Raw genomic sequence first — 21,206 nt, forward strand, 5'->3', positions numbered from 1 at the left:
AAGGGGACATAAGCCAGTGTCTTCTTGTGCCGGTTCCAAGCCCGGATAAATACAGAGCGTTGTGTCAGGAAGGGCATCTGACGTAAAAGCCTGGCCAAAACAAGCATGCGAATCAAACCACTGAAGATGGAGGACACTGATTCACTGTGGCGACCCCTTAAAGGACAATCAACACAATTTTTTTGTTTCCTAACTGACATCATAAAAACGTTTTATAGCATCTAAAATACCCCAAAAACGCAGGCTGATATTTTTTGTCAAATGCAAAACACCAATAAACATTACTTAGTGTGCTAAAACTGCAACAAATTGAGCTGCGAATTGTGGATTTTCAGAAAGTCCCGCCCCCAGTTCGTGACGTCACGCCAGGACGTCTTGCCTTGCTTGCGAATCAAAACAATGGTTTCAGATTCGGAGAAGATGCTTTCTTGTTACTCATCCTGTTATGAATATGATTCAAATAGTTCTGAAGAGGAAAGCATAAATGTTTGCAATCAATTAGAGGAGTCCTCCCATATCAATTCGAGCCGTTAATGACAGCAATGTAGCACCCAGAAAATGCAGAAGATGGCGCCCAAGCTCCGTTGGAAATGGGCTGATTTGTCTGCTGGGAATTTGTGTCAGCGAATATCAAATAGTTGTCTTGGTGCAACACACAATGATTCACCGTTATTGATGTGTTTTCCTTCTAATTTCGCCATCAACACGGATCAACACGAAGTTTTCAGACCAAACAAAGTACCGCAAAATGCATTGTGTGTCGATTTCTTGGTCAGGGGCATTCCAAATTGACATCACGTGGGGATCGTCATCAACTCAAAAACAAGATTCCCTGAATATTCAGCGCGAGTCTTAAAACATAAAATATAGCTATATGCGGTGGAATCTTTGTAAAATACGCTCAGTAGAAGTCATTTGAAGTGATTTTACAAATTATGGACACGACTTGTTCGTAGGCGTCGGTTGTCCTTTAAAAGGTAAAGCCGAAAGGAAAAGAAGATGATTTATGATATTTTGTCACACGCTAGTGGTCATTCGTAGATTTGCACCACAAACAACAATGGGGTGATTCTAATATTAATCTGTCATCTGCCGGGACAAGTGGATCAAATGCATTCTAGTTCAGGGACCACAATCAGCCAAATTTCAATCTCAACTGGGCTTGACCAGAAAAACGGTGACCGTTAGAAATGAGTCACCCCACCGTCCAACCTTAAAGTGGCTCATTGTGAGAAGGATTCAGCAAGAGAATAACTGATGTTTCCCCTCCTCCAGATGTGGATGCAACCCTGCCAGATGTGCAGCTCTCTGGGGGCCACAGCAGTGAGCCCACGCCGAGCCCTGAGCCCCTGGGCCCCTCCACATCTTCCGCCTCCAGACATCATCGTGCGCATCGGAGTGGAGGGGCCAGAGATGAGCGCTACCGATCAGGTATGAAACTAACATATGAAATCAGGTATGAAACTAACTAACTGATAGTAATAGTAATAGTAATAGTAATAGTAATAGTAATAGTAATAATAATAATAATAATAATAATAATAATAATAATAATTGTAATAATAATAGTAATATGCTGTATTTATAAGCACCTTTCAAAACTCTCAAGGGCACTTTATAGTCGCAGGATAAGTTTATTTAGATAGCAAGCCAGCTAGATAGCTATATAGCTAATAGATAGATAGATAGATAGATAGATAATAATGCTAATAATAATGTGAATAATAATAATAATACATTTTATTAAGAGCCTTTCAAAAGTCAAGGTCACGTTTCAGTCACAGGATAAGTTTCTCTGTGGGTGAGCAGCGGCAGCCACACGCGACAGAGTTCACTCAACCCGAAAGTAACACAAATAGATAGAATGCTAGTGAGCTAGCTAAGAGATAGCCAGATATATAGTTGGCTAGCCAGATAGATAGCCATATAGCTAATAGATAGCTAGTACAAAGGACAACCTGGAGAGCAGTGTTACCTGGGGTCTGCCGAAAACTGATATCAACTTCAAATAAAGAAAACTCACAATACCCTTCCTGCATCTGGCTGAGTGAACTTTTACCAACTTTCCACCTGCTTGCTGTCTCGCCGCACGACAATTGGTGGCAGTGGTGGGATCGTTTCACCCTGCATGAAGAAGGTGGGATCGTTACGCCTTGCTGAAGTGGAAAAGATAAGAGGAAGCCGAGAGGAAGAAGGTGGGACGAGTAAGAAGTTGTGTAGCACGGGCCAACCAAACTGGACTGAAGAGTTCTGAAGGGGATCAAGGAAACCAGAAGCTTGAGTTGCCCCAAGAGGATGCCGTTCTTCTTTTCCATGAGGCGTCTGACAGTTGCCAAGCCAAGGATGGAACTGAGCAGAGTGAGATGGAACCAGTGGTGAAGCCTAAGACTCAGACAAGAGGTGATGTTGATTGAACAGATCTAGAGATCAGATGCACCCAACAAGTAAGAATGGACATTTGACAGTCGATCTAGTCAACATTGTCCTCCTCTGGGACCGCACCCCCAGGGCGCTGACTCTCGAACATCCAGGCCAACGAACCTTCCTCCCGCACAAGAAACTCCCAAGTTGGGTTACCTAACATGCCCAACCTCCACAGTTTCATCATCTAAGACAAGCTGCAATTCCAATGCTTTCTGAACCCAGAATTCCAGAAAGAAACGGAAGATGCAGAACGTCAGGAGCTGGAAGAGGATCTCCAGCGAGAATAACGGCAAGAATTTATCAGGGAGAGATTGGCACCCTGGACAGAAGGTGTTAATATTGTTGCATATGGGATCAAGTAAGCTACTGGCAAAGTGGCAGGGCCCATACGCTGTGACTAGGAGAATAGGACCTGTCACATATGACATTCTCTGCCCTGACAACAAATGTTATTGCTGATTATTTAGCAAGAATGTCTGAACTCTGAGGAGAGGGTGTGAATGATGTCATGATGCCAAAAGAAATGTTAAATAATTTTGTGTGTTCTGGATTTTGGATGGGAGAAAGGTGCGCATTTCTCCCCATCCAAAACAGTAGAGTTGGGCGACCACTAATTGATTGAGACTGATTGAGAAGGTGATTGCAACCACCTGGGAATGGCCAATTGCCGCTGGGATCTGATTGGCCAGAAGCTCAGGTGAAGCACCTTTAAAACTAGACTGAGCCAGTCACTTCGAGGAGGAGGAGAAGAGGGACAAAGGACAACCTGGAGAGCAGTGTTACCTGGGGTCTGCCGAAAACTGATATCAACTTCAAATAAAGAAAACTCACAATACCCTTCCTGCATCTGGCTGAGTGAACTTTTACCAACTTTCCACCTGCTTGCTGTCTCGCCGCACGACACTAGTTAAATAGCAAATAGTTAGGTAGCTAGATAGCCATATAGCGATTTGCTAGATAGCTAGATAGCAAATAGTTAGCTAGCTAGATAGCCAGCAAAATGCAGCAAAAGGTGTCTTCCGAGATCGATTATATATTGTGTTTTACTTACTACTTTTCTCATTTTTTTTAATATTAATTTCTTTAGACATTCACACAGAAGCGGTGCAGGCAGCGCTCGCCAATCACAAGGAGGAGAAGATGGCCCTTCCCATGCCCACCAAGCGACGCTCGGCTTTTGTCAAATCTCCTGGAGATGCTTGCACACCTCCAGGTACAAAGAACGGCTCATGACGTTTTCGCTTTGAGGTGCTTCAGCAATGATACTTTTTGGATGTTTAATGATTAATAATAATAATACGTTTCATTTTTAAGCGCCTTTCAAAACTCTAAAGGTCACTTTACAGTCACAGGATAAGTTTTTCTGTGGTAGAGCAGCGGCAGCCACATGGGCCAGAGTTCACTCAACCCGGAAGTAACTAAAATAGACAAAAAGCGAGCTAGCTAACTAGCTAATAGAATAATAATAATAATAATAATAATAATATATTTCATTTATATGCGCATTTCAAACTCTCGAGGTCACTTTACAGTCACAGGATAAGTAATAGATAGCGATCAAGCTAGCTAGCTATAGAGCTAATAGTTAGATATCTAGCTAGCTAGCTATACATGTAACAGATAGCTAGATATCATAGTGTGAACAAGGAGGCGTCTGAAAATATATCCCAACCACTGCAGATTAAACGTTTTGGATTGGATGAACCTTTGTTAGTCTGGCAGTGGGGAAACTGACATTTCACAGCAGCAAAAAAATACAGGAGTTGCTGGAAAGGCAGCCACTCTTGCGGTGCCATCTTGAAGTCGAAATAAAATAATATGACAACACAAAGGCAGTCTTAAGCACTTTCAACACCCTCTTTATTGCATAAAGCTGTTCTAGATGAAAGAGGAGAGGATCAAAGCGTCCTTTTCACCAGTGGCTCAGGGATGTCATGGTGAAATCTGCACGTCTGCTTCAAGCTTAAAGGATTCATTCATTCCCTATTCTTTCGTTCTGACATTTGTCAAAGGACAACCGACGCCTCCGGACAAGTGCTGTCCATAATTTGTAAAATCGCTTGAAATGACTTCTACTGAGCATATTTCACAAAGATTCCAAAGTCAAAGTGAAAGTCAGCTTTATTGTCAAATATGCTAATATGCATGACATACAGCACAGATGAAATTACTGTCCTCTCGGACCCAGCATGCAAGGCACTTATAATGACTCTCACAAACATAATAAACATGAAAACGCCAATTTGCCGGCAGAGGGGAGCCGCTGCGTGTTCACGCGCCGCCATCTTGGAAAAAAAAACAAAAAAAAACAAAAACCACCGCATATAGCTATATTTTACGTTTTAAGACTCGCGCTGAATAATCCGGAAGTCTTGTTTTTGAGTTGGTGACAAGTGCTCACGTCACGGAAGGAACGCCCCTGACCGAGAAAGGACACACTGTAGCAGTCCTTTCATCACGTCTTTGTTTGGTCTGAAAACTTCGTGTTGATCCGTGTTGATGGCGAAATTAGAATGGAAAAACAAAATAAATAACGCGATGATGAATCGTTGTGTGTTGCACCGAGCAACTATTTGATATGACAAAAATTCCAAGGAAAAAAATCAGCCCATTTCCACGGAGCTTTGTCGCCATCTTCTGCCTTTTTTGGGTGCTATATTTCCCCCCTGATGGCTCAAAATGACACGGAATACATTCTTTAATCGATTGCAAACATGTATGCTTTCCTCTTCAGAACTATTTGAACCATATTCATCACTGGATGAGTAACAAGAAAGCATCTTCTCCGAATCTGAAGCCATTGTTTTGATTCTCGAGCAAGGCAAGACGTCTTGCCGTGACACCACGAACAAGGGGGAGGGACCTTCTGAAACTGGCCACTTCCGGGTTCAATTTGAAATAGTTTTTAGACACATTTGACTAAAAATATCATACGTGTCAGTGTGTGTACGTATCAGTGCGTGTTTTGGGTATTTTAGATGCTATAAAACGTTTTTCTGACGTCAGTTAGGAAACCAAAAAGTGGTTGTCCTTTAATGTTGAAAGGAAACGCGAAGTTGTAGCATGCATTGACGAAAAGAAATTGTCTCACATCTCCTGTCCCACGTAAATATGATGTAGAGCGCCAGTCCCGAATTTGCATTGTATTTTGTACAGCTGCCCCCATTTCAAGCTTAGATAAATCCAGACCCATATCACTTAGGTAAGTCTTTAAGTCTTTTTTTCCGATGAAAGTATAGAGTCTAAGGTTTCTAACGCTGTACTGAATGAATGTTGATGTCGTCCTAAACGTCAATATTGTGTGGCTCCTGGAATTTTGGTGACAATGACAAAAACCCTGGCACTGGAGTGGACACATTTTTGCACATCAGCTGGATTGGATTGGATTTGCCTTTATTAGTCTCACAGTCGAGAAATTTACATTTCACAGCAGCAAAGTGAAGGAATTAAGGTGACCGATTTGCAATGTTTTTCCTTTGCACCAGACACATCTTCTGCATCAGAGGATGAGGGCTCACTGCGTAGGAAAGCCGCCCTGAGCGCGGCGCTGGCCCACGGGCTGCAAAGTCCCGATTACTGGATCAACCGTTCAGTCCAAAGCTCGTCCACTTCCTCGTCGGCGTCCTCCACCCTCTCCCACGGAGAGCCCAAAATCCAACCCCCGCCTCAGCCCCCACCTCAGCCTCCGCCTGCTGCTTCCATGCTGGCCGATGTCCTCGCCCAGGCGCGGCTCGGTAAAGAGTGCCTTCATCGACAACACGGTCGGGTGTATGTGTCAACGTACGCCTTATCGTGGCTCGCTTTGTGGTTCCCCGTTAGAGAACAGCGTTCCTCCAGATGTCACGGAATCCTCCGCCGCCCAGGATAGAAACTCCAGGATAGATTTGCCGCCTGCCGTCAGGGGCATGAGCCGTGGCCAGAGCCGTTCGAGTATGCTGAATACTGCTGACGGTACACACACGCACACGCACACACACACACCAACGTATTTTTTATGTTTTCTGGGGTTCACTTTTCCAATCATCACTTACAGGGACCACACACACACACACACACACACACACACACACCTACTCATTTTTCATCTTTTCTGGAGACCACTTTTTCGATCTTCACTTACAGGGACCACACATACACACACACACACACCTACACATTTTTCACATTTTCTGGGGACCACTTTTCCGATCATCACTTACAGCACAGGTGTCAAAGTCAAGGCCCGCAGGCCAAATCCGGCCCACCACATCATTTTTTTCGGCCCACGAAAGCATATCAAACTTGTTAAATTCCATGATGATTGCTAAAATCTGAGCCAAAATGTCATATTTTTGGATGTCAACCACAATAAAAGTCATTATTCTTGACTTCATATTTGAAAACGAGTTATTCATTAATTTGCTGTGTGCTCTATATGTAATATTTGAAGGGATTTAAACATTCTAATGGGTTCCCCAAATTCATAACGGCCCTCGAGGGGAAACCATAACTACAATGTGGCCCGCGGCAAAAAATGACTTTGACACCCCTGACTTACAGGGACCACACACACACACACACACACACACACACCTACTCATTTTGCACTTTTTCTGGGGACCACTTTTCCGATCATCACTTACGGGGACCACGCACACATACGCACACCCCTACGCTTTTTCCAGGTTTTCTGGGGACCACTTTTCCCGATCATCACTTACAAGGACCACACACTCCTCCCAACCCCCCTTGTAGAAGAAGTAGTGTGTAACCCCAGCCTCTACTGGAGTGCCTTATAATGTGATGGGCCTTATATTTGGAAAACTTTTGTGTATTTATATATTATATTTGAAAAACATTTTCATTCACTGATGGTGCGCTTTATAGTCCAGTGCACCTTATATATGGAAACGAGTTTGAAAATACTCCATTTATTGGGGGTGCGCCTTATACTCCACTGCACCTTATACACCGGAAAATACGGTAAATTAATATATAAATAATCATTTCTGGATTTTTTTTTTTCCTTCCATGAAAAGCCCTAAAGAAAATACTGTAAAAAATTAATTTAAACATTCTATTTATTATTGTATTTGTGATCATAAAACCCTGCAATATTTTGCCGCTCGTAAAAAGGAAGAAAATACCGCATACAATACTATTCTGCAATTTCTATTTTTGTGTGTGACAAAAAAAGGGAAAATGATGGCGACATTCATGTTTTCAAAGATGTCATTTATTGAAGGTGCGCCTTACACAACGATGAATATATAGTGATACCTCAGCTTACGAATTTAATTGGTTCCCAGAAAGTGTGTGTAAGGCCAAAAGTGCGTCTGCCAAACATTTATTTCCCATAAGAAACCATTAAAATGAGAATAATCCGTTCCCAGGTCCCCATAAAACTAGATTTTCTACTAAATAAGCCTTAAAACTACACAAAATAGACCTTATTTTATGTATTATAAATGTGTTGTATTGTAATTAAATAAATAAACTACTGTATAATAAATGTGTTTTATTGACCTTTGTGATGGTCGTTGATATAGTGGCCTCTTGATGATATCCGAGTGAAGTTGCCGTGCTTTCGCCTTATATAATACCCTTACTCACACTGCCCCCTGCTAGCTGCTTTTCGTTAATCCAAATCAACAGAAGTCTTTCAACCTCCTCTATTGCCTGAGACTGTTCCTTAGACCAGTGTTTTTCAACCAGTGTGCCGCGGCACACCACTGTGATATCGTCAGGTGTGCCGCGGGAAATTATCTGATTTGTTTGCCTGTGCAGTCTAGCGCCTGGCAGAGTAATCATGTAGTACTCTTCCATACCAGCAAGTGACAACAGAGGGTAGTTGTGCGTCACTAATTCGCTTTGAGACAAGCGAATTAGCAACGCAGGGATAGCGCGGCAAGTGCAGATTGTGGCTAGCGGGACGACGGTGAAAGCGATGGAGAGGTTTTTGAAGAGGACAAATGATGACTCAGAAGTGGACCCTGGACAAAACCCGGACCCAAATGAAGGCCCTAGTATGGATGGAGGTCAAAAAAAGCAAAGACAGTGACGTCAAGCAAAGTTTCTGGCAATACAACGAAAGCTATGTCTCATTTGGATTTACTTTTACCGGAGATGCAGCGGCACCGACTCCATTGTGCTTGGTTTGTGGTGAAAAGCTCTCCAACAGCGCTATTGTCCCAAGTAAGCTTAAACGCCATCTCCAAACGAAACACCCCTCAGTCCAAAATAAAAATGTGGACTACTTTGTTCGCCTGCGTGAACAAACGGGGAAACAGGCAAGGTGCTGGCCCGTGTGTATGAGCTGCGAGAGGAACTTAAATGTTATGTCCGACTACGCAAAGCTGCTTGCAAGTGATGAGTGGTGTGCAAGGCTGGGATACCTGGCAGATATTTTTCATCAGCTCAATGAACTGAACACACGAATGCAAGGTCGAAATGAAAATCTGCTTAGATTAGATCTGTTTAGTTCAAATAAAATAAATGGTTTTCGTTCAAAAGTGCACCTCTGGCAGCAACATGTGGAAATGGGGCAATCTTGAAATGTTCCCATTCACCAATAAACGGCAAGATGTCAATACTACTGCACTGTGTGAGTTAATAGTGAAACATCTGAAAACTCTTGAGGAGAAGATGACATTTTATTTCTCTTCAGCCTCCACGGAGCACCTTGGCTGGGTTAGGGACCCATTCAGCTCAGCATCAGCTGTTGGAATAAACATGTCTTTACAGGAGCAGGAGGAACTAACTGAACTGAGACAAGATTGTGGCCTCAAGCTAACCTTTGCTTCTCTACCTTTGGACAGTTTTTGGTTGGCAGCTGCCAAGGAGTTCTCCATGCTGGCTAACAAAGCTATTTTGACATTTTCATCAACATATCTGTGTGAGGTGAGCTTTTCAAGCCTGACTGCAGTAAAAACAAAAGACAGAGAAAGACTGAGAGCTGTGGAGGAAGAGCTTCGTGTGTGTCTTTCATCCATCCCGGCCAGGATATCAGCTCTCTGTTCGTCCAAACAGGCCCAGGTTTCACACTGAGTAAATATAAATATGAAATATTATAAAATAATTTTTTCTTTGTGTTTAGTTAAATCCTATGTTATAATATAACATCATTCTTCAACGTTTAAAAAAAAGCTTATATTACCAATATAACATTTTTTTATTTTTTTTTTCCCCCAAGATGGCGCCTGAGTAGGCAGCCATCAGCAAGTGCTCTCACGAGCCTTGCTTTTTTGTTGTTTTTGTCTTGTTATTGTGTTTTCTTTTGTCACTTTATCTTGTTGTGCGTCACGTGGAACGGATACAGATTGTTTTTCAGCATTTTTGGCCACGACAATCATCAAGGAGGAGACTATGCTGAGCGGTTGCGCCTTCGGCAGCATGAATATGCCAGTGTTGTTTTTGAATGGGAGGAATGTTGGAGCCATTTGACTGCCATCGCTGGACAGCTCGGGGGCCATTGTGCTTTTGTGCTGCCTGTAATGGGCAGCATCTTCACAGCCCCGCTTTGTTCAGCGGAAAGGTCAGTGCTGTTGGACAGTCTGCGGTTAGATGGATGCATGGCTTGAGGAGCCCGCGATAAGAAGAAAGCGGCGTCAGCGCAGAGCGCCGATGCGTATGTGGAACTGTCGCGGCTTGGAATTGAAGCGGATTTATGTGGGACAGGAGATATGAGACAATGTCTTTTCGTAATGGATGCTACAGCTTCATGTTTGCTTTCAACATTTAGCTTGTAGTAGACGTACAAATTCCACCATGACGTCCCTAATCCACTGCTGACATGGATGCTTTGATCCCTGATCTCTTGGATGCAACTAGAACTGCTTCATGTCATCACAAAGAGGGTACAGCAAGTCCTGAAGATGAATGACTCTGTGTCTTTGTGTTGTCATATTTGTTTTTTTGTTTCTTTCCCGAAGATGGCGGCGCGTGAACACGCAGCGGCTCCCCTCTCCCGGCAAATTGGCGTTTTCATGTTTATTGTTTGTTAAAGTAATTATAAGTGCCTTGCATGCTGGGTCCGAGAGGACAGTAATTTCATCTGTGCTGTATGTCATACATATTAGCATATTTGACAATAAAGATGACTTTGACTTTGATAGTTGTATATATTTTTTTTATTTAATTGTTATTAACAATATCAGAATCAGAATCATCTTTATTGCCAAGTATGTAGGACACACAAGGAATTTGTTTCCGGTAGAACACGCTGCACTAGTATCGTTGTCAAAAAAACTGCTAAGTGGCACTATGTTATGACCTGTCATATTGTGTTGCACATTATGTGTTTTGTGTATGCTGTGTCTGGTATATTGTTTATTCAATATAATATTGTTATATTGTTAATTCAATATAATAAAAAATGTGAAAAAAAGCATACATTAACAGTTAATACTTTTTTCCCCACATTTTCAGCTGGGGGTGTGCCCCGAGATAATTTCAATGGAAAAAATGTGCCCTGGCTTGAAAAAGGTTGAAAAACACTGCCTTAGACAACACAGAAACACCCTTAGCCACACGTAGCAATGGTCGACTTAGCGTACTGGTCCTGGGACGCTAAGTCACACAAACGCACACCTCATTGGTGTTTTTCGATGATCTCCTTCTTCTGCTCGACCATCATTTTCTTTTGTGTCCTCTTCGGCTTAACACTAACCTGTGGTGGGGTCTTATTGGCTCCCAAAAAACCAAAAGTATCCACCTGATAACAAACCATGTCTGCACTGAGTGAACTAAAAAAAAAGTGGCCGTGGAAAACTAGTCCGCCAGCCCCATGCCGCTGTTCGAACATATGTTTTGGTGTTCATCCACCGAAATCAAGATTATATTCTTGCCAATTTTAATGTTCGTAAGGCGAAAGGTTTGGAAGATAAAGCGTTCGTAAACTGAGGTATCACTGTCCGGTATTAAAATGAATGATTGATGAAAAGGTTTCTTCAGCCGTCATCTGTACTTCTTTGAAGGTCGGACGTTTTCGCTTCTGTGGGTACCCTCAGTGGTCATTTAAAGGACAACCGACATCACTTTTTTGTTTCCTAACTGACATCAAAAAAACGTTTTATAGCATCTAAAATACCCAAAACGTATGCTATTTTTTGTCAAATGCAAAACACCAATAAAAATGACTTAGTGTCTAAAAAGTACTTCAATTTGAAACCGGAAGTGGCCAGTTTCAGAAGGTCCCGCCCCCATGTTCGTGGTGTCACGGCAAGACGACTTGCCTTGCTCGAGAATAAAAAAAATGGCTTCAGATTCGGAGAATACGACTTGCCTTGCTCGAGAATCAAAAAAATGGCTTCAGATTCGGAGAATATGCTTTCTTGTTACTCATCCAGTTATGAATATGATTCAAATAGTTCTGAAGAAGAAAGCATACATCTTTGCAATCGATTAAAGAATTTATTCCGGGTCATTTTGAGGCATCAGGGGTGTCGCACCCAAAAAAAGGCAGGAAATGGCGATAAAGCCGTGTAAGGAATTAATCAGCCTGTTTCCACAGGCTGATTAATTCCTTACATGGAGCTTTGTCGCCCTCTTCTGCCTATTTTTGGTCCTACACGACATTTTCAGACCAAAGTACAGCAAAATGCATTGACGTGATGGAAGGACTGCTACAATGTGTCCTTTTTGAGTCAAGGGTGTTCCTTTAGTGACTCCTTTAGTGCGGACTCGTCACCAACTCAAAAACAAGACTTCCGGAATATTCAGTGTGAGTCTTAAAACGTAAACTATAGCTATATGTGGTGGAATCTTTGTAAAATATGCTCAGTACAAGTCATTTGAAGCCATTTTACAAATTATGGACACAACTTTTCCGGAGACGTCGGTTGTCCTTTGACAAATGTCAGAAAGAAAGAATAGGGAATGAAACAAAAAAAATCTGAAGATACAAAAAGGAGAGGAGTAGCAGTACCTTACATTGCAGGAGTTTCTCAAAAAAGGGTCCTTTTGACAACACAAAATTCCTACTTATTTCAAACCGATAAACACTTTAAGGCAAAAATTAGTGCATCCAAAAGATAGGCTACCAAATGAAAAACAAAGTAATGTAGTTTATTCAATACATTGTAAGAATGAAAATTGTAAAGAGCAGTACATTAGCGAAACTAAACAAATTCTCAAAAAAGACTTTATCAACATCGCAGGGATAATACTAGTGGGCCTCAATCGGCAGTACATTTGCACGTAAAAGCTAGCAACCACTAATTTGACGACAATGAGGTTAAAATCTTAGCGAAAGAACATAGATGGTTTGAAAGGGGAGTAAAAGAAGCGATTTTCATAAAACAGCTAAATCCTTCATTAAACCGATATGGCGGGGTGAGGTTCAATTTGGATCGTTCGTACAACAGCCTATTTAGGCAAAATAGGATTAGTAATACTGATGAGGTGATACCGGTGGAAGTGGGGCAATCAGGCCAGTCGTTAGTCAGAACAATAGGAACAATCAGTGGAGCTGCAAGGAGTAGTCCTCTGCTCCCCCCAACCTGAGAGGAGGGACCTATCATAGCAGAGTCCGACACCACCATGTCTGGACAGTAGGGATATATATATAGGGCCTAAACTACCAGTAAGACTTTAGTTTGCTAACGAAGTTTCTTGGATAAGAAGCGAAACGTCCGACACCTTCAAAGAAGTACCGATGACGGCTGAAGAAACCTTTTCATCGATGGACCACTCCTGTACAACTGAGAGCTTACACAAAATGAATGATTGTTTTTTTTTCCTCCCCATATTGTTATTGAAAGCCATCTATAATGATGACACTGAAGTGACGGAATATGGCGCTAATCCCACATTTTGTCTTTCTTTCTTTTGGGTGGATTATTCCATCTTGACTATGATTTATGAAGGAAAGCGAAAAGGTAATTCAAGTGGGAATGGAAGAGACGCCCAAGACGTCCTTGTCAGCTTGCTTTCCAACCTGTCACTCTCCATGTTTGTCTTGTGATTTCCGCTTCGATTTTTAGGCCCTCCCTCCTCAAAAATCCTCCGCCCTGCGTCTGTCCAACTCACATTCCAAACTTTCCTGTTGCTGATTTTTTGATACCGACTGACTGAGTGCGTGTGTACGACTGTAGCAACGTATGCTCGGCTCGCACATGTGGGTAATGTTTTGCTTTCTTGGTTTGTTTATTTGTTGACGCCTGCGGTTGTCTGTGAAGGTGTGCCTGTCAACAGCAGAGTGTCCACCAAGATTCAACAGTTACTCAACACGCTCAAGCGCCCGAAGAGACCACCGCTCAGTGAATTCTTCCTTGATGACTCAGAGGAAATAGTTGAAGGTGAGAACATTAGCCTGATCGTATACAACAGTGGCGGGCCGTCAGGGCCTGCAAGGCCTTCTCTGCTGGCCTATAAATATCTGAATCTCAGATAATGTCAATTATATTTTGACCTTGAAGACTTATGAAATAATTCCAAATTATATTTTAGCTTCCTTTTCCCCTGTTGCGCTGCTTCCAGATTTGTGTTTTCATATTTAAAGGACAACCGACACCATTTTTTGTTTCCTAACTGACATCAAAGGCAAAACACCAATAAAGTTGCCCAAAACGGCCACTAATGAACTCAAAACTGGAGAGATTCAGAAACTCCCGCCCCCAGTTGGCAATGTCTCATCAGTATATTCCTTCACAAACTGCCTTGCTGCAGAATCAAAACAATGGCTTCAGAGAGTTCAGATTGGGAAAAAGATCCTTTCTTGTTACTCATCGTTATGAATATGATTCCAATAGTTCTGAAGAGGAAAGCATCAGTGTTTGCCATCGATTAAAGAAGTCCTTCCGTATCAATACGAAACTGGTGAAGGACACGACATGAACCATCAACTTGGGTGATATGTGGCATATAAGGACATGAATAACAAATAATAAGCTACAAGATGTCAGCAATAGTTGCACATGCAAAAGTTGTTTGAACTTTCATGATAAAGAGTTACGAACTTGCGTATGAATGACAGCGGTTATCCATCGCTAACTCCGGTTAGCTCCTCGTTCCAGCAGCTGAATGTTTGTCCGATCAGTTTGCTCCTCTATTATGACAATTGCTCTCTTTCACCACTATAAGCAACTTTCTACCCGTTGTCAGGCTGAGACGATGACAGCGGTTATCCAAGCGGGGATTCGCGCAGTCCGGGTAGCTCCTCGGCTGGCGCTATACTGCTCTGCTCCATTGAAAATGCTGCATGGTTTGTTCGCTGGGAATTTGTGAAAACTTACACCTTCTTTATGCGTGTTACAGCAATTTGCTGCCACACGATTCACCATCGCGTTATTTATGTAATTGTCCTTCTAATTTCGCGATCAACACTGTATTTTCAGACAAAAAAAGTACCCAAATGCATTGCGTGTCGCTTTCTCGGTCAGGGGCGTTCCGAATGTTCGGCACTTCCGGCATTGACATGAAGTTGAAAACGACTTCATGAATATTAAGCGCGAGTCTTAAAAGGTAAAATATAGCTATATACGGTGGAATCTTTGTCGAATGCGCTCAGTAGAAGTCAATTGAAGTGATTTTACAAATTATGGATGCAACTCGTCCGGAGGCGTCGGTTGTCCTTAAAGGACAACCGATTCCTCCGGACAAGTTGTGACGCACAATGCATTTTTGGGTACTTTGTTTGGTCTGAAAACTTTGTTGATCCGTGTTGATGGCGAAATTAGAAGGAAAACACATAAATAACGCGATGGTGAATCATTGTGTGTTGCACCAAGACTACTACAGTTAAGTCTCGTTATATCGATATTCTTGGGAGTCAGAAAAAAATGTCGATATAACCGTACTATCGATATGTCCGATCCTGTGCCGTACTGCATGAAGCGGAGGCAATAAATGGGGGATCTTTGATATGGCATGTAATTTTCTCATTGGGTTCATGGATTGCATATCTAGCATACTTTTTTTGTACTATAGTGAAGTGAAAAATAAACTTACACATTAAATAAAAACGTCATTCATTATTTTTATAACGCACTCTTGCAATCGTGACTCTGAGCATCACTCGACATTGTTGACAGTGTACACACGAAAGAAATCACGAACGCCAGCATGTACAAACATATGAAAAACAGTGATTATTGCAAGAGATAAAGATATCTGAATACAACACAATTAAATACATATATGGATAACGAAAACTGCAACGTATACATTACTTACGTTGATGAAGTATTCTGCGGCACGTTGACCTATTTCGCGATGAAGGAGTTGCTTGTTAGATTGTCCCCCACAGCCACGATTGACTTGTAGGTTGTTAGGATATCACAATTCGTTTCCCCATGTTTGAAATTGGTGTCAAACGCCTGTATACTGTATAAGAAGACTACAGCATTTTGACGTTCTCTTCCTCTTTGATCGAGGTCCAAAGTCCAACGTTTCGTATGCCGTCTTTATTTTATCCTTACTCTTCAACCACGTTGATAAAGTATTTTGCGGCACGTCGAATTCTTTTGCAATGGAGGATTTGATGGATTCTCCTCAACAGCCACAATTGCCTTGTACAGTATTTCGTTCCGAGGTCACAATTCTTTTGTTTCGCCATGGTTGAAAATGGTATAAAATGGCGTCTGCTACACTGAGCAAGACACGGAAGCTGGTCACGTGACCAAGTCTGATACAGATTTCGATAATGGTGGTACTGTATAAAAACCCCTAAGCAAATATCGATTCACCTTAAACTGCTTTTGTATCGATATAAACATAGCAAAATGGCCGGCGGAAGATGAGAAAGAGCACCGTAGGAACCGGATTATCGTAATAACCATGTATCGTACTAAACGGAACTAATTATACATAAAAAGACGAGAAATTTGCCGGGAAATGAAAATAGTATTGTAATAAGCTGTATTATCAATATAACCGATATCGATATAACGAGACTTTACTGTATTTGATACGACCTGACACAAATTCCCAGAAGACAAATCAGCCCATATCCAACGGAGCTTGGGCGCTATCTTGTGCATTTTCTGGGACGCTACATTTCAGTCCAGATGCCTCAAAATCATCGTCTTCTTCTTCCTTTCCTTTTGGCTTTTCCCTTCAGGGGTCGCCACAGCGAGTCAATGTCCTCCATCTATCCCGCTTTTGTGCATCCTCTTCTCTCACACCAGCTACCTTCATGTCCTCTTTGACCACATCCATAAATCCTCTTCGGTCTTCCTCTCTGTCTCCTGCCTGGCAGTTCAAGGCTCAGCATCCTTCTCCCGATATAGTCACTCTCTCTCCTTTTGACATGTCCAAACCATCTCAGTCTGGCCTCTCTGACTTTCTCTGCAAAGCCTCTAATATGAGTTGTCTCTCTAATGTACTCATTCCTGATCCTATCCAACCTGGTCACTCCCAAAGAAATCAACATCTTCAGCTCTGCTACCTCCAGCTCTGCTTCCTGACTTTTCTTCAGTGGCACTGTCTCCAGTGCAAACATCATGGCTGGTCTCACCACTGTTTCATACACTTTTCCTTTCATCCTAGCTGAAACCCTTCTATCACACATCACACCTAACATTTTTCTCCAGCCGCTCCAGCCTGCCTGGACACGCTTCTTCACCTCTTTTCCACACTCTCCATTGCTCTGGACAGTTGACCCCAAGTACTTAAAATCCTCCACCTTCTTTATTTCTTCTCCCTGTAGCATCACTCTTACACTTGAATCCCTCTCATTCACACACACACATTCCGTCTTGCTGCGACTGATCTTCATCCCTCTCCTTTCCAGGGCATATCTCCACATCTCTTGTTTCTCCGCCACCTGTTCCCCGTTCTCGCTACAGATCACAATGTCATCTGCAAACATCATGGTCCAAGGACATTCTTGTCTAACATCGTCTGTCAGCCTGTCCATCACCATAGAAAATAAGAAGGGACTCAGAGCTGACCCCTGGTGGAGTCCCACCTCCACCTTGAATTTCTCCGTCACACCGACAGCACACCTCACAACTTTCTTACAATCATGATACATGTCTAGCACCCCTCTGACATACTTTTCTGTCACTCCAGACTTCCTAATGCAATACCACAGCTCTTCTCTGGGTACCCTGTCGTACGTGGTCAAGATGCCTCAAAGTGACACAGAATAACTTCTTTAATCGATTGCAAACATTTATGCTTTCCTCTTCAGAACTATTTGAATCATAATCATAACTGGATGAGTAACGAGAAAGCATTTCTGAAACTGGCCATTCTGAAGCATTTCTGAAATTAGCCATTTCCGGTTTCATTTTGAAGTAGTTTTTTGACACATTATGTCATTTTTATTTGTGTTTTTCGCGTGTTTTGGGTATTTTAGATGCTCTAAAACGATTTTCTGATGTCAGTTAGGAACCAAAAAAATGGTCTCGGTTCTCTTTTAAGCATTGAACCAATCGCATTTCCGCCAAAATTTGTGACCAGGCTCAGAAATCCACCTGGACGCCTTCACAATAACTTCTGCAGGCACCCACAGAAAAACTTATCCCGTGACTGTAAAGGGACCTTGAGAGTTTTGAAAGGCACTTAAATGAAATGTATTATTATTATCTTTATTATTATTATTACTTTTCAAGAAAAAATGGACTTCATGAAGAAAGGTCATTTCCTGGCTAATGGCACCCTCTAGTGGACTTGTCGTAAATCACACCACCTTTTTTTAGATTGATTGAGACGTAGCACTACTGAAGGCCTAGTGATGAAATCCATGTCCCACCACTGCATTTCAATCATTTCCCCCCAAAAAGGGGTGGTGGTGGTGGTGGTGGGGGGGGTGACCGGTGCTGTTTGTGGTGAATGTGTTTTTTGTTATTCAGTCCCCCAGCCAGACCCCAACACCCCAAAGCCGGAAGGTCGTCAAATCATCCCGGTGAAAGGGGAGCCCCTGGGCGTGGTTAGTAACTGGCCTCCTGCCCTGCAAGCGGCCCTCGCCCGCTGGGGGGCCACCCAGGCCAAGAGCCCCGCCCTCACAGCGCTGGACATTACGGGAAAACCCCTCTACACTCTCACATACGGTGAGCGCAGTCCAACTTGGAAGCAAGCCTTTCATAACGGCACAGAGGAGATGTTATTGACAACAGAAGCCGACGTTGTCCATCCATCCATTTTCCGTACCGCTTATTCCTCATTAGGGTCGCGGGGGGTGCTGGAGCCTATCTCAGCTGTCTTCGGGCACGAGGCGGGGGACACCCTGAATTGGTTGCCAGCCAATCGCAGGGCACACAAAGACGTACAACAGTCACTCTCACACTCACACCTAGGGACAATTTGGAGTGGTCAATCTGCCTGCCATGCATGTTTTTGGAGTGTGGGAGGAAACCGGAGTACCCGGAGAAAACCCACGCGGGCCCGGGGAGAACATGCAAACTCCACACAGGGAGGCCGGACCGGGACGTGAGCCGGTGTGCTAACCAGTCGACCACCGGGCCGCCAGCCGACATTGTGATCATGCCAAAAGAGAAAATGGTGCATGCGCGCTCTCTCTCTCTTGCTTGCGTTCTCTCCTTTTTTCTTTCTCTCACTCTATTTCTTTTTCTCTCTCTTGTTCTCTCGCTCGCTCTGTCTTTGTCTTCCTCTCTCGCGCTCTCTCTCTCTCTCTCTCTCTCTCTCTCTCTCTCTCTCTCTCTCTCTTTTCTTTTCTCTCTATCTTTCTCTTTCGTCTCTCTCTCTCTCTGTCTTTCTCTCTGTCTGAGTGTCTCTCTTTCTCTCTCACTCTCTCGCTCTTTCTCTCGCACTCTCTCTTTTTCTTTCTCTTGCTCTCTTTCTTTTTCTCTCTCGCTCTGTCTTTCTTTCTCTGACTCTCTCTTTTCTCTCTCTATCTCGCTCTCTCTCGCTCGCACTCTCTCCCGCTGTCTCTCTCTTTTCTCTCTCTATCTCGCTCTCTCTCGCTCGCACTCTTTCCCGCTGTCTCTTTGTCTCAATGTCTCTCGCTCGCTTTCTCTCTCTCTCTCTCTCTCTCTCTCTCTCTCTCTCTCTCTCTCTCTCTCTCTCTATCCAGCTCTCACTCGCTCGCTCTCTCCCTCTATTTTTCTTTTTCTCGCTCTATCTTTCTTTCTCTTTCTCTCTCTCCCTCGCTCTCTCTCTCTCGATCGCTCTCACACTCAAACTCAAGTTTGCACTGGTTTCAATTAATGCATGTACATCGCATCGAGCCAGCTTGGTTTGAGGGGCCACCATTGAACACGCTTCACTGCCACCGGGTGGCAGACTGAACAACAATGCAGCAAAGTGACTCATAATATCCTGTAGGGCTGTGCGACGTGGCAAAAATTGTATTAATCTATTTTTATGTTGGATATCTTCGTCGAGATACTACTGTTGATTTAGTGAAAACCAAACCATTAAAATAATGAATGGTTTGCTGCATAACTGACGGACATGAACTAAGTCAGCAATAAATAATATATACACAAGTAACATGCGAGTTACGACCGGCGTGAGTTGCGGCCACGAAGGCCAGACCCTTTTTTTTCTGTTGTTGTTAATTCTACGCCATTTGGAATGGATTTCGACTTACAACCGTTTGACTTATGACCGTTTTGTCGGAACAGAACCCGGTCGGAACTGGGATGTTTCCTGTAGTTAAATTCATATTGTACAGCAGGTGTACTACAGTAACTTGTCATCAAAATGACAAAAAAGTCTGCATGCAAAACTAGCATTACATTAGCCACACTAAACTCATTTGCCCCCAAAAAGCTGCCGGCTACAAACATTATTTGAATTTTAAGTGGCGACTCAACAAAATAAAATTGGAATTATCAACATTTTGATTTCTTCTTCCCAGGCAAATTGTGGGGTCGCAGCCTGAAACTGGCTTACACCCTCCTTCATAAACTTGGCACCAAGGCGGAACCTGTGCTCTCGCCCGGTGATCGAGTACGAGCGTCTCAATCGCCGCCTGCTGACTGCATGTCTGTCCATGTGTCGCTTGTGATGTTGAAATGGATTAATTGTCATCTCCTAGGTGGCACTGGTATACCCAAACAATGACCCCGCTATGTTCTGGGTTGCATTCTACGGCTGTTTGTTGGCTGAGGTCATTCCTGTGCCTATTGAGGTCCCACTTTCCAAACAGGTAAGGACAACGCAACCACAATTTTGAAAAGACTCCCTGTGTGGAGTTTGCATGTTCTCCCCGGGCCCGTGTGGGTTTTCTCCGGGTCCTCCGGTTTCCTGCCACACTCCAAAAACATGCATGGCAGGCAGATTGACCACTCCAAATTGTCCCAAGGTGTGAGTGTGAGAGTGACTGTTGTATGTCTTTGTGTGCCCTGCGATTGGCTGGCAACCAATTCAGGGTGTCCCCCGCCTCATGCCCGAAGACAGCTGAGATAGGCTCCAGCACCGCCCGCGACCCTAATGAGGAATAAGCGGTACGGAAAATGGATGGATGGATGGATAATGATGATGAAAGTAATCATAGTACAGTGAGACCTCAGCTTACGAACACCTTATCTTACGAACTTTTCATCTTACGAACGTCAAATTTATGAAAATTAAACCTTGAAATACGCACTATTTTCATGATACACACCCACCACGGCTGGTGAGTAATCTTCGGCGGAAGAACATGACCGAACAGCGCTCCAGCCGGCGCTACTTTCCACACCCCCTCTCATTGAATGCACACGTCGATCACCTCCTTAGAGCTTTTTGCTAATAATTTTACTATTATGGGACCAAAAAAAAACCACCACAGGCTCGTCTTCAGCCCAAGAAGGCACAAAATAAAATCACTGTCGCTGAGAAGAAGGAGATAATTGAAAAACACGAACAAGGTGTGTGTTTGTGTGATTTAGTGGCCGAGCACGGCTATACTA

The 21,206-nt window shown here is 43.2% G+C and overlaps 1 protein-coding gene across 4 annotated transcripts in view; it reads left to right on the top strand.

Annotated features, from left to right (window-relative positions):
* dip2ba (DIP2 acetate--CoA ligase B (putative)a) overlaps positions 1–21,206 on the top strand; it is a 121,563-nt gene that overhangs the window by 31,960 nt on the left and 68,397 nt on the right. For 3 of the 4 annotated variants that reach the window (XR_016116050.1, XM_089004809.1, XM_089004828.1), the window contains exons 3-11: positions 1,276–1,431; positions 3,512–3,637; positions 5,910–6,158; positions 6,244–6,375; positions 13,269–13,280; positions 13,581–13,700; positions 18,201–18,398; positions 20,171–20,262; positions 20,351–20,461. Coding sequence is in view for 3 of the 4 variants with exons in the window: in XM_089004809.1 (XP_088860935.1) it covers positions 1,276–1,431; positions 3,512–3,637; positions 5,910–6,158; positions 6,244–6,375; positions 13,269–13,280; positions 13,581–13,700; positions 18,201–18,398; positions 20,171–20,262; positions 20,351–20,461 (1,196 nt within the window). In the remaining variant the exon portion in view is untranslated. The remainder of the gene's footprint in view (positions 1–1,275; positions 1,432–3,511; positions 3,638–5,909; positions 6,159–6,243; positions 6,376–13,268; positions 13,281–13,580; positions 13,701–18,200; positions 18,399–20,170; positions 20,263–20,350; positions 20,462–21,206) is intronic. The other variant, XM_089004819.1, reaches the window with a different exon arrangement.

Source organism: Hippocampus bargibanti, linkage group LG01, assembly GCF_051943395.1.
Source record: "Hippocampus bargibanti isolate YZ-2025 linkage group LG01, ASM5194339v1, whole genome shotgun sequence".
Taxonomy (NCBI): domain Eukaryota; kingdom Metazoa; phylum Chordata; class Actinopteri; order Syngnathiformes; family Syngnathidae; genus Hippocampus; species Hippocampus bargibanti.